The sequence below is a fragment of the Coregonus lavaretus genome, assembly GCF_964263955.1.
Source record: "Coregonus lavaretus genome assembly, chromosome: 27".
Taxonomy (NCBI): domain Eukaryota; kingdom Metazoa; phylum Chordata; class Actinopteri; order Salmoniformes; family Salmonidae; genus Coregonus; species Coregonus lavaretus.
In genome coordinates, this window is record NC_140014.1 from 40,413,504 (window position 1) to 40,427,233 (window position 13,730).

At 43.6% G+C, this 13,730-nt stretch overlaps 1 protein-coding gene across 1 annotated transcript in view; it reads left to right on the top strand.

The window, feature by feature from the left end:
- Positions 1-2,064: 2,064 nt before the first annotated feature.
- The window catches only part of LOC311102815 (calpain-1 catalytic subunit-like), a 30,279-nt gene continuing 18,613 nt past the window's right edge, over positions 2,065-13,730 (top strand). Inside the window, exons 1-17 of the mRNA XM_084144240.1 lie at positions 2,065-2,144; positions 3,082-3,338; positions 3,466-3,535; positions 3,626-3,744; positions 3,969-4,102; positions 4,185-4,359; positions 4,670-4,744; positions 5,577-5,662; positions 9,351-9,425; positions 10,001-10,161; positions 10,275-10,441; positions 10,769-10,780; positions 11,017-11,225; positions 11,742-11,781; positions 11,883-11,951; positions 12,147-12,204; positions 12,408-12,472. Coding sequence (XP_084000366.1) covers positions 3,102-3,338; positions 3,466-3,535; positions 3,626-3,744; positions 3,969-4,102; positions 4,185-4,359; positions 4,670-4,744; positions 5,577-5,662; positions 9,351-9,425; positions 10,001-10,161; positions 10,275-10,441; positions 10,769-10,780; positions 11,017-11,225; positions 11,742-11,781; positions 11,883-11,951; positions 12,147-12,204; positions 12,408-12,472 — 1,752 coding nt within the window. The 5' untranslated portion in view covers positions 2,065-2,144; positions 3,082-3,101. The remainder of the gene's footprint in view (positions 2,145-3,081; positions 3,339-3,465; positions 3,536-3,625; positions 3,745-3,968; positions 4,103-4,184; positions 4,360-4,669; positions 4,745-5,576; positions 5,663-9,350; positions 9,426-10,000; positions 10,162-10,274; positions 10,442-10,768; positions 10,781-11,016; positions 11,226-11,741; positions 11,782-11,882; positions 11,952-12,146; positions 12,205-12,407; positions 12,473-13,730) is intronic.

Sequence of the window (13,730 nt, forward strand, 5' to 3'; positions counted from 1 at the left end):
GGGTGATCAGATTAAGATCCTACATCTGTATCGTTCACACTTGAACGCTCTCTTTGAGCCAGACTGGGTTTAAACGCCGTCCGTTGCATTTTCCTGTATTTATTTTAGCTTTTACTGCTCGAGGGTTATTGTTATTGCTTCTGTTGTGTATCTTGTCGATGCTGGTGCTCATTGCTGTCAAACAAAGGAGTCCTCTCATACTGAACCTTTGATCATAAGTTTTATTCATATCACAAGATTTCAGCATAAGTGACGGATGTCATGACACCCGGAGAACGGCGTCCCAGATTGCAATGGCCGTTCTAACCTCTTGTCGTTTTTACCCAGTATATATAATCTTCCCAAGATAGGGGTGGCTCCCTTTACTGTCCAATCCCCTGTCTACAACACACAGACTTCTCTGTCCTATCCGGGGTGTCACATTAAAACCATTCCCTCTGACACTAAAATAAACCTCCTTTCAGTTCCACTTAAAAACATTAACAAAGACATAATCCTAATACACTACACTTCGATAATCATATGTACTATTGTGTACTGATATTTTTCATTCTTTATGCTGGGTGCACTGAGCAGAACACCTGAAGAATTATCACTTCAAATTATTGTAATGTTTGTTTATGTGTCAATTAATCCTGTAAGGGACGGGTCGCCAAGTGGCGGTTTTACACAAAAATACAAATTCATTAATTAGTTCATTCATACAGCCACACCTAATTGCAGAGAAACTCATTGGTGTGGGAGTAAACAGGTGACTTGTAAAGTGGGTTAATTACTAGGTGCACTTACAAAGGTGCACCACAAGGCTGCGTGCTCTCTCCATTACTCTACACCCTCTGTACTAATGACTGCAGGGCACTAAAACAGTCACACCACTTCATCAAGTATGCCAGTCCACCATAGCCAGACTTCCCCAGAGGGTTTCACTAGAGAGGTCTCCCATTTCACCAGCTGATGTGAAGATACTCATCTGGAGATACATGTCAAGAAAACACAAGACAGGGTGATGAACTTCTAAAAAATGCAGCAGTGCCTCCATTTCATGAGGAAGTTGAACTCCATGTTTACCGGACCTTGATCATCCTGGTTTTACAGAGCTGTCCAGAGCATCCCCTCGTTCTGCCTCACATGTGTAGACCTATACAGCAACGTTCATGTCCTGGTCCTCTGTAGCTTCGTTGGTAGCACATGGTGCTTGCAACGCCATGATTGTGGGTTTGATTCTCAGGACCAGCCTTATGTAAAATGCATGAACGCATGACTGTAAGTCGCTTTAGATAAAAACGTATGCCAAATGGCTTATTATTAGTATTATTTCTTTATAAGAAGCAGGATAAAAATGTCAGACAAGCCAGCAGAATTACTGGCAGTGCCCAATTGTCTGTCTATGAGCTCTACACAAACCTGATGGATGATGCGAGCCACCCCGCCACGGAAGCCTTGTTTATACACTAAGAGGGGGAGCCGCAGTCTTCTGCGGCTCAAAATCCACACTCAAAGACATGGAAGTAATTTTAACCCAAAGACATGGAAGTCATTTTAACCAAAAGACGTGGAAGTCATTTTAATACAAGCACGCCCCCTCCCTGGCAGATCAGGAGCCACCTTGTTTTTCTTCTTGTGGCTGTGTGTAAGCAACGAGAAATTGAAACAATACAGGTCTATCTGTTCCTCAAGTTTATCTCTATCCCATGTCCTTGACCAGCTGCAGGGAGCTAAAGGGAACCATCCTTACGAAAAGCACAGCATTGGTAGTTAAGAAATGTCTCTACTATTGTTAAGCGTATCAATTGTTAACCATTAATATTAAACAAATCAGGTAAATACATGATCTTTCTCTCACAGCATAATATAATATATATTCCCCATCACAGAGAACACCGATTAGAGCCAATGGCATTTAACCAGAATTACACTTTCCATTAGAATAGCCTAACAAATGGAAAGCTGTGGTGAAAAGGGAAATGGCTCACAGCCAAAGCAATGTGTGTGCTGCGGGTGGTGCTTGTGCACATATTACATCATAGCTTACTGTACAGTACAATTGGTCAGCAATCTTGGCAGCTTTCAGGTATATAAGAAGACCATTACATTATTTGTTTTACAGAAGCTGAAAACCCTGGTTAAAATAGTGATATTCTGAGGTAAGAAACTTTAACCAACTCTGATAGCTTAAGTCCCCGGTGCGGTAAGATTAGAGTACCCTGGTCTTATCTTATTGCTGCTTTGTTATGGTTTTTGCACCAGCGCATCAGACATGATCATGTTTCCATTTGCAATTATTGAATCAATTGTAATTGATGAAAGACCAATTTACTTAATCTAGCATGATAAAGGATCATGTGGGTAGAATTACCTAGTTAGTATGATAGACGATCTTGTGGGTAACATTACCTAGTTAGTATGACAGAGGGTCATGTGGGTAGAATTACCTAGTTAGTATGATAGAGGATCTTGTGGGTAACATTACCTAGTTAGTATGACAGAGGGTCATGTGGGTAGAATTACCTAGTTAGTATGACAGAGGATCTTGTGGGTAACATTACCTAGTTAGTATGACAGAGGATCATGTGGGTAGCATTACCTAGTTAGTATGGTAGAGGTTCAGGTGGGTAGCATTGACTTAACCTGTATGATAGAGGTTCATGTGGGTAGCATTACCTAGTTAGTATGATAAAGGATGATGTGGGTAACATTTGGAATCATGAAATAGCCAAACATGTCAGGTTGTGTAATTTGTGCAGGAGCACTGAACTTTTAATTACACTGGTGAACTTGCAGCACCCACCCTTACATATTTTCTACATGTGTTGCCGTGTTTCATCATTTTCAATTACATTTTTGATTTGGATGTTAACATTTATTACATGAATAAGACATTTAAATAATATAAAGCAATTTCTGGAAAGACACATTTGCAACACTATGGAAAGTAGCCTACAATATGCTGAAGGATGTGCTTTTTATAAATTTGCATAGTAGTTTTGCATATCTGTTATGTTGTCAGCACTTAATAATGCACTATGCTATTTATATTTCGGCTCCACCTATTAGTATTTCATAATTTCACCCTGCTAACAGATCCTGCAAACAGTACAACAATGCCTCCTCCCGGTGTGTGCGTGAGTATAATGCAGGAGCGCCACAAGAAAGAGGGTGTTGGGAGCCTTGCCAACCCAGAGAAACACAGCAACCAAGACTTCCAGCAGCTGAAGCAATACTGTTTGGTCAGGGGGGTAAGGTATATCGATGAGATGTTCCCCCCAGACCACAACTCCATTGGTGATGGGCTACTTTCCCCTGATGACATGGGCAGGGTGGTGTGGTTGAGACCAGCGGTATGTTCAAGTCTTCATTCAGATCTGCACACATTACAACACAGGGTATTAACTGATTTTATTTGTAATTATGAATAGAAATTATAAATATTATTAATAGTTTTAACGTGTGTATTCACTCTTCCAGAAAATGGTACGGAATCCAGATTTTATTGTTGATGGAATTTCAAGGTTTGACTTTGGGCAAGGAATAGTTGGTAAGTGGATTTGGTTGTAAACAAGCGTCAACATATACCACACCGTGCCCCTTGCATTATAAATGTCATGATGTACAACATTTCTTTTAGGAGATTGCTGGTTTCTTGCTTCCATTGGGGCTTTGACGTTCCAGAAGCACATCCTGGAGCAAGTAGTGCCCCTAAAGCAGAGCTTTAAAGATGACTACTGCGGAATATTCCACTTCCGGGTAAATAACCTCAGCCTCAGTACATTATCTTTGTGAGAAATGCATTGACCTATTGCAATAACTGTCATTCTTAAAGGATTATTAATACATTGAAAAGGTTCTCAGTGGTATTGAGAATTATTAAATGACCATGAATTACGCTCTACACTTATGCTGCACCTTTCTCAAGCCCCATAGAGAATAGTCTGTTTTAGGAATCATTGTCCTCTCCTCCTATCTTTCAGTTCTGGAGGTTTGGGAGGTGGGTGGACGTTGTGATCGATGACAAGCTACCAACAGTTGACGGCAGGCTCATTTTCGTTCATTCAAAAACTCCCAATGAGTTTTGGCCCGCCTTGCTGGAGAAAGCCTACGCCAAGTATGTGAGCCACATCAGTTGGTTATAAGACAGTTAAACAACTCCTCAATGTAGGACTTAATGACCTGTCTTCTTCTGGCAGGGTGTGTGGCTCCTACGCAGACATGAATTTAGGGACCCCTTCAGAGGCTATGATGGACTTCACTGGAGGTGTTCACATCACGTTCAAGCTCACTGACGCTCCACCAAATCTGTGGGACCTCCTGTTCAGAGCTGCCAAGTCAAAATCTCTGATGGGGTGTAACACACCTCAAGGGGTGAGCGGCACTACCACCCTCCGAAACACCATGTTGAACCTTTAAACAAACCAGTTGGTAGAGAGCGCCATATTAGTGTCAGTAATGCATGTGTAACGCACTGATGTCAAGATCTAAGGGAATATGAGTTATTAGGGCGAAGTTGAAGTTAAGATTCATCCTTTAACTGTGTAAAACACAAAAGAGATGAAGGTTGTGTTCATATTGTTCATATTCAGCCATGTCCTATTTTGTGACTGAAACCTCTGTTATGTTATGGTCCGATTAGTTTACTTATGATACCTAATAACCTGTGTCTGTTGTAATGTAGGAAACATCAGCGAACACGGTGGCACCCAACGGATTAGTGAGGGGACATGCCTACACCGTCACAGGAGTTAGCCAGGTACTGTATGGAACTAACTATCTGAGGGAAAAGGTTTGCAATACAGGTTTGTACTCCTGAGTGGCGCAGTGGTCTAAGGCACTGCATCGCAGTGCTAACTGTGCCACTAGAGATCCTGGTTCGAATCCAGGATCTGTCGCAGCCGGCCGCTCATGAGCCGGGAGACTCATGGGCGGCGCACAATTGGCCCAGCGTCGTCCAGGGTAGGGGAGGGAATGGCCGGCAGGGATATAGCTCAGTTGATAGAGCATGGCGTTTGCAACGCCAGGGTTGTGGGTTCGATTCCCACGGGGGGCCAGTATAAATATATATGTATTCACTAACTGTAAGTCGCTCTGGATAAGAGCGTCTGCTAAATGACGTAAATGTAAATGTTTGGAGCTAATATCTTTTGGCAGTATGCTCTCTATTCTTTACTGCCAAGAAAAAAACATTGTTCGGTTCGTCAGAATAGAGCCAAATATTTACTGTAGTTCCACCCGGAGGGAAATGGGAGAGGATGTGTGGGATAGCTTCTGCAATGATGGAAAATGAACCCAGTCTTGAGTTGGTCTCGTGGTCTTGTGATGAGGCAGCCTTGCCTGAGACTTCAAAATCAGTGTCAGCCTTCGGTCCACCATGGAATTCCTCTTGGATCTAATGGTTAAGATGCTGGTTGGTTCCATCGGGGACCCCGGGTTCATTTCCTGCTGTGAGATTACAAGCTGGTGTCTCGTGTGAAAAAAGTGTGAAAATGTATGCACTCACTAACTGTAAGTCGCTCTGGATAAGAGCGTCTGCTAAATAACTAAAATGTCAAATGTAAAATGTGTCATTCTGGTTTCTTCCACAGATCATGAGACAAGGCAGGCCAGTGAATCTGATACGCCTCTTCAACCCCTGGGGCCAGGGAGAGTGGAAGGGAGGCTGGAGTGATACGTAAGAACTCAATATTCACAACAGATAACTTTGTTTATTAGATTCTTCCTCAGTATATGTAATTGTTCTGTTTTGCTGTATCCACAGTACAGTCCACATATTTTGTTTATATATATATATATATATATATATATATATATATATATATATATATATATATATATATATATATATATATATATATACACTACTGGTAAAAAGTTTTAGAACACCTACTCATTCAAAGGTTTTTCTTTATTTGTACTATTTTCTACATTGTAGAATAATAGTGAAGATATCAAAACTATTTCCTTCTTAATGCGTTTGAGCCAATCAGTTGTGTTGTGACAAGGTAGGGGGGTATACAGAATGTCACGCCCTGGCTCTGGGGACTCTTAAATGTTGAGCCAGGGTGTGGACTTGTTATGTGTAGTTTTCTATGTTTGTTTTCTAGATCGTTTATATCTATGTTGGCCAGGGTGGTTCCCAATCAGAGACAGTTGTAGCTCGTTGTCTCTGATTGGGGACCATACTTAGGCAGCCCGTGTGCACTAGTTTATTGTGGGATCTTGTTCCGTTAAGGTTTGTGTTTAACCTAGGACTTCACGTATCGTTTTGTTGTTTTGTTCTAGTGTTGTGTACGTAATAAATAATGTACGCTTATCACGCTGCGCCTTTGTCCACCTCTTGTAACGATCGTGACAGAAGATCCCACCAAAAGAGGACCAAGCAACGTGCCGAACTGGAGAAGTTGGCGATGTCCCAGGTGGGCGAATGGTGGTCTTGGGAGGACATGTTCGCGGTCAGAGGGCCATGGGCAAAAGTTAATGCCCTGGCAAGAGAGGAGAAACGGCGCCAACCGGGTTGACGACAGACACGCGAGAGGCAACCCCAAGACATTTTTTGGGGGGGGCACACGGCGTGGACGACGGGGCTGCTGGAGGCAGCTACAGGACGGATCGGCGGACTAGGAGAGGAGGCCACCAGATTTGGGGGGCTGGAAGGGTGGTTGGCGGAGCCTAGAGGTAGAGCAGAGCCAACTCCCCGTACTCAGGCTAGGCAGCGTGAGACTGGGCAGGTTCCGAGTTATGCGGAGCTAAGTACTGTGCCGCGAGTGTTCCGGCACAGTCCTGTAAGTCCTGTGCTTGCACCACGCACGTGTCGTGCTAAGGTGGGCATGCAGCCAGGACGGAGTGTGCCGGCTCAACGCTCGTGGCCTCCAGTACCCCTCCTCGGTCCCGGATATCCTGCGCCAGTGCCACGTGCTGTAGTGCCAGTACGAGTGCACAGCCCTGTACGTCCTGTGCTGATGCCTCACACAGAGTGTGTGGAGATAGGCATTCAGCCAGGACGGGTTGTGTCAGCTCTTCGCTCCAGACCTCCAGTCCGTCTCCACAGTCCAGCCCGGCCTGTTCCTGTCCCTCGCACCATGCCTGTGGTGCGCGTCGCCAGCCCGGTCCGGCCTGTTCCTGCCCCTCGCACCAAGCCTGTGGTGCGCGTCGCCAGCCCGGCCCGGCCTGTCCCTGTCCCTCGCACCAAGCCTGTGGTGCGCGTCGCCAGCCCGGCCCGGCCTGTTCCTGTCCCTCGCACCAAGCCTGTGGTGCGCGTCGCCAGCCCGGCCCGGCCTGTTCCTGCTTCTCGCACCAAGCCAGTGGTACGCGTCATCAGCCCGGTACGGCCCGTTCCTGCTCCCCGCACCAAGCCAGTGTTGCGCGTCGTAAGCCCGGTCCGGCCCGTTCCTGCTCCCCGCACCAAGCCAGTGGTGCACGTCGTCAGTCCGGCACGGCCCGTGCCTGTTCCCCGCACCAAGGCAGTGGTGCGCGTCGTCAGCCCGGTCTGGCCCGTTCCTGCTCCCCACACCAAGCCAGTGGTGCGCGTCGTCAGCCCGGTCCGGCCCGTTCCTGCTCCCCGCACCAAGCCAGTGGTGCACGTCGTCAGTCCGGCACGGCCCGTGCCTGTTCCACCGGTGTCCAGTCCAGCTCCGGCCAGCGGGACCAGACCAGGGGCGCTACGGGGGGGTAGAAAGAGAGTGGTGGTCACGCCCGGAGCCGGATCCGCCTCCGAGGCGGAATGCCCACCCGGCCCCTCCCCAGTTGTGTTTGGTTGGCGCGGTCGCAGTCCGCGCCTTTGGGGGGAGGTACTGTCACGCCCTGGCTCTGGGGACTCTTAAATATTGAGCCAGGGTGTGGACTTGTTATGTGTAGTTTTCTATGTTTGTTTTCTAGATCGTTTATATCTATGTTGGCCAGGGTGGTTCCCAATCAGAGACTGCTGTAGCTCGTTGTCTCTGATTCGGGACCATACTTAGGCAGCCTGTGTGCACTAGTTTATTGTGGGATCTTGTTCCGTTAAGGTTTGTGTTTAACCTAGGACTTCAAGTATCGTTTTGTTGTTTTGTTCTAGTGTTGTGTACGTAATAAATAATGTATGCTTATCACGCTGCGCCTTGGTCCACCTCTTGTAACGATCGTGACACAGAAGATAGCCCTATTTGGTAAAATACCATTTTATGGCAAGAACTGCTCAAATAAGCAAAGAGAAACGACAGTCCATCATTACTTTGAGACATGAAGGTCAGTCAATATGGACAATTTCAAGAACTTTGAAAGTTTCTTCATGAGTACTCACAAAAACCATCAAGCACTATGATGAAACTGGCTCTCATGTGGACCGCTACAGGAATGGAAGACCCAGAGTTACCTCTGCTGCAGAGGATTAGTTCATTAGAGTTACCAGCCTCAGAAAATGCAGCACAAATAATTGCTTCACAGAGTTCAAGTAACAGACACATCTCAACATCAACTGTTCAGAGGAGACTATATGAATCAGGCCTTCATGGTCGAACTGCTGCAAAGAAACCACTACTAAAGGACACCATTAAGAAGAAGAGACCTTCTTGGGCCAAGAAACACGAGAAATGGACATTAGACTGTTGGAAATCTGTCATTTGGTCTGGAGTTGAAATTTGAGATTTTTGGTTCCGACCGCTGTGTCTTTGTGAGACGCGGTGTGGGTGAACGGATTATCTCTGCATGTGTATTTCCCACCGTAAAGCATGGAGGAGGAGGTGTTATGGTGTGGAGGTGCTTTGCTGGTGACACTGTCTGTGATTCATTTAGAATTCAACACTTAACCAGCATGGCTACCACAGCATTCTGCAGCGACACGCCATCCTATCTGGTTTGGGCTTAGTGGGACTATCATTTGTTTTTCAACAGGACAGTGACCCAACACACCTCCAGGCTGTGTAAGGGCTATTTTACCAAGAAGGAGAGTGATGGAGTGCTGCATAAGATGACCTGGCCTCCACAGTCCCCAGACCTCAACCCAATTGAGATTGTTTGGGATGAGTCGGACCGCAGAGTGAAGCAAAAGCAGCCAACAAGTGCTCAGCATATGTGGGAACTCCTTCAAGACTGTTGGAAAAGCATTCCAGGTGAAGCTGGTTGAGAGAATGCCGAGAGTGTGCAAAGCTGTCATCAAGGCAAAGGGTGGCTATTTGAAGAATCAAAAAAATAAAATATATTTTGATTTGTTTAACACTTTTTTGGTTGCTACATGATTCCATATGTGTTTTTTCATAGTTTGGATGTTTTCACTATTATTCTACAACGTAGAAAATAGTAAAAATAAAGAAAAACTCTGGATTACTACCACTAACTAACATTACAGTGTCTGACTATTGACATGATGTCTGTACTTCAATCAGGTCCTCCATGTGGCAAACAGTGAGTCCTGACGAACGGAAGATGTGTCTGTCAGCGAAAGAGGATGGGGAATTCTGGTAAGCAATATAGTGCAGAAATGTGTTCGCAGACCATGTCAATATTTTATTGTAAGCGATTAACACATTCAATACAGTGTCATTACACAGCTATACTGATGTTTCAATACCAGTACCAATTACAGTGTCAGTACACAACTATACTGATGTTTCAATACCAGTCCCAATTACAGTGTCAGTACACAGCTATACTGATGTTTCAATACCAGTCCCAATTACAGTGTCAGTACACAGCTATACTGATGTTTCAATACCAGTACCAATTACAGTGTCAGTACACAGCTATACTGATGTTTCAATACCAGTACCAATTACAGTGTCAGTACACAGCTATACTGATGTTTCAATACCAGTACCAATTACAGTGTCAGTACACAGCTATACTGATGTTTCAATACCAGTACCAATTACAGTGTCAGTACACAGCTATACTGATGTTTCAATACCAGTACCAATTACAGTGTCAGTACACAGCTATACTGATGTTTCAATACCAGTACCAATTACAGTGTCAGTACACAGCTATACTGATGTTTCAATACCAGTACCAATTCACAATTTAGTTGTCTTCTCAGGATGACAATGGAAGACTTCTGTCAGCACTTCACCGATGTGACTATCTGCTGTCTGTGTCCTGATTTTCTTGACGGCAACTCTGAAGGTCATTGGACGCCCTCCTTCCATGATGGCAGATGGGTTGCAGGAACCACTGCTGGTGGTTGCATGAATTTCCCAGGTACATTACATCTTGATTGATAGGTTTTGCTTTCAACAAGGAATAATTAGCAGTTGATGACTATACATTTCCAGAATTTACCGTCAACATATCCATATTTTTTTGTCTCTCAGACAGTTTCTGGACAAATCCCCAGTATCGGGTGAAGATTGAGGGATTAGACAGGGACTGCTCTGAGACACAGGGGGACAACAACATGTTGGTGTCTCTGATGCAGAAGCCTGACAAGAGAAACAGACGCCTGGTCAAAAGTCTCCACATTGGCATCAACATCTTCGAGGTCAGTGCCCTTCTTTGGTTCCTTTCATTATTCTGTATACAGTTTATCTCAACATTTACAGATTGAAGCAAAGCTAAGTGCTTCCTCTGAGGCCTTTGTCACAGGTAGGACTGTTATGTTGCCATCAACTGTCATATCAGTAATGTAAGTTACACTGGAGATCTCTTTGTAAGTTCCCCTTACGTATGTTGTCACTGTGCAGTTCTCAATGCAAATATGCCTCTTTGTGAACCTACATGTATGATGTCATCCCAGAGGAAGAAATTCAACAGCCCAGATATGCTATTGTTTCTGCTATTGAATTGTATTTGTTTTACTTTCTAACAGGTGCCTGCCCAAGTAAGTAACTTTTATACATCATTTTCACAATTAATAATAATAATATAATAATAATAATATAATAATATAATATAATAATATAATAATAATAAGGTTATACTAGTTAGAGAGGCCACTAGAGTATCTGGCCAATATAACGGATCCTCACATGTGGTGGAACTGGCTTCAAGGTCTGGATTTGAATTTGAAATGGCCCACAGCCTTATGTAAATCATTATATATTATTGTGATCTCAGTTCAAAGGCCAGAGGGGGAAGTTTCCTGCCTCCTTCTTCAACACCAATGTGCCTGTCGCCCAATCCAAGAAATACCTGAACGCTCGGACAGTGGTGCTATTCTCCAGGCTGAAACCTGGTGAATACCTGATTGTGCCATCATCCTTCCAACCAAATGAAACCGCCTCCTTCATCCTGTCCATCCTCTCCAAAGTGAAGTCCCAAATCCAGTAAGGACAGCCCCCCCCCCCCATTAATAGTAGAGGGATTGTTCATCCAAGTTACAACATTTCATATTGGTTTCGTACCAATTAAGTTAGTTTAAGATGATTTGGACATGAAGCGTGAATAATATATCCAAAGCATGGATTGCTGTCCTAGTTCGTCAATAGACGGCTTACAGGGAAGCCAATACAGAATTTTGTAACTTGGGTGAACTATGTCCTTAATTAATGTCACAGGTAAGAAATTACATTTAGATTTTTGACAGTCAGTGATCATAGCCAACATTAGGACCGGGATTCAATTCCCATCGCGCCTGTAAACAATGAACCATTTAAAGGTAATTTTCAATTGAACCGAGATCTGCAATGTTTTACTGTGAATGCAATCTCTGCGAACGCGGTAACTTTGCCTTTAAAATCCGCATTATCAACAACCCGCGATGAGATTGAATCCTGGCCTGAGTTTCACTATAATTTATGTTTTCCTGACAGAAACAAAACAGTCTTCACTTTTTTCCTCAGTGAAAATTCGAATGACCAAGATATGGAGGAAATCCCAAAGGTATTTAAGGCAAACGGTATTTCAGCTCTCATATGTATTTCTGTTAATCTTTAGCTATTTCTCTTCATTTTTTTCTTATTGCAATATATTTAAATTTTTAGCCCACGCCTACTCACAATAAAGAAGATATGGACAACAAACAAACTCTGTTTCGGCAATATTCTGATCAGGCAAGTTACCAATATTTTTCATTTGAACACAAAACGAGGCAATGTGAAATTAAAACACATAACCTGAAAAAAGGGATAGCATTTGAGAATATTACAATTTTTTAACAATTGTTAAACTATATACAGTATATATATATATATATATATATATATATATAAAAAATCAATAACACTAATTTTATTTTCACTGAAAAGTTTGAGGAGGTGGATGCCGAACAACTTCAAAGGACTCTGAATGAAACTCTCCTCCAGGGTATGTAGAGAGAAAATCAATCATCATGGAGATTTCCAGACATTTATGACCAAAAGCTGGACTTTGAACAGACTGACAGTAGTTGTGATGAGATTAGAATCACTCACAAGTATATGGTGGGTGTTTGGTGAGCAATGTGTTGCTTGGTGGGATCTGTACGTTTTTTTTTTTTTTATGTGTCAACCTTTTCACATTTTACACAGGAAATGCAAAGAAAACACAAGGCTTCAGCTTGGAGTCCTGTCGAAGCATGGTGGCCTTGATGGATGTATCCTTCATGAGCTTAGTGACACTCTACCGTGTCTTCTGTTGTAAAACACCTTGAACAGTACTTTACAAGAGTAAAGCGTTAAACACTCCCACATAACAGTAAAATCTGTGAATGAATGTAGGAGTTTTGGCAAGGACTCTTAGGCCCTGTTTATACCTGGCGCTAACATGCACCCTTTGTCCTGATTGTTTCTACATCCTGATTGTGCCCACATTTGTAGACTGGTGTATGCTATTAAAATACACATTGTGATCTGACAGCGATCAGATCTTCCTGACCACCTCCGGAGGTAGTCAGACATGCATTGTGTCTGGATATCCTACAAATTTAGACGGATCTGGACAGTGAAACCATTTAAATTATAATTATCCTGCCTTCTTAAATCATTGACAGGTGGCACGATTGACTTATGACATCAATGTGTCTTAAAATAAATAACTGCATAACATTTTGAAAGAATATCCGTCAAATGATTTGCATACAGGGAGGGACCAGGAAATGTGGTCACAATGCAGACATAGTGGACGGATATGAGACAATACCATACAAACTGGTTAAATCAACGTCATTTGTCCATGTACTGTGACGTGAAATCTACGTGGAAAATACGTTGGATTTGAAAAAGGTCTGTTGCACTGTTGTTTTGAGGGTCAAATTTCCACAGGATTATCAATCAATCAATTACATTTGATTTGTAAAGACCTTTTTACATCAGCAGATGTCAAAAAGTGCTATACAGAAACCCAGCCTAAAACCCCAAACAGCAAGCAATGCAGATGTAGAAGCACGGTGGCTAGGAAAAACTCCCTAGAAAGGCAGAAACCTAGGAAGAATATGTCATTACGGTAACCAATTTTCAACATAGACAAACCTTGTATACAATATGTTGAATTTGTACCATTTAAACAACGTCAGATCTTCAGCGTAATATCCACTATAGGAAAAAAAACAATAGACTGGGCAGCGCCTCCTACTGGGGAGTTGATCTATTTACAGCACCTCCTACTGGGGAGTTGATCCTTCTACAGCACCTCCTACTGGGGAGCTAATCCAGCTACAGCACCTCCTACTGGGGAGTTGATCCATCTACAGCACCTCCTACTGGGGAGTTGATCCATCTACAGCACCTCCTCCTGGGGAGTTGATCCATCTACAGCACCTCCTACTGGGGAGTTGATCCATCTACAGCACCTCCTACTGGGGAGTTGATCCATCTACAGCACCTCCTCCTGGGGAGTTGATCCATCTACAGCAC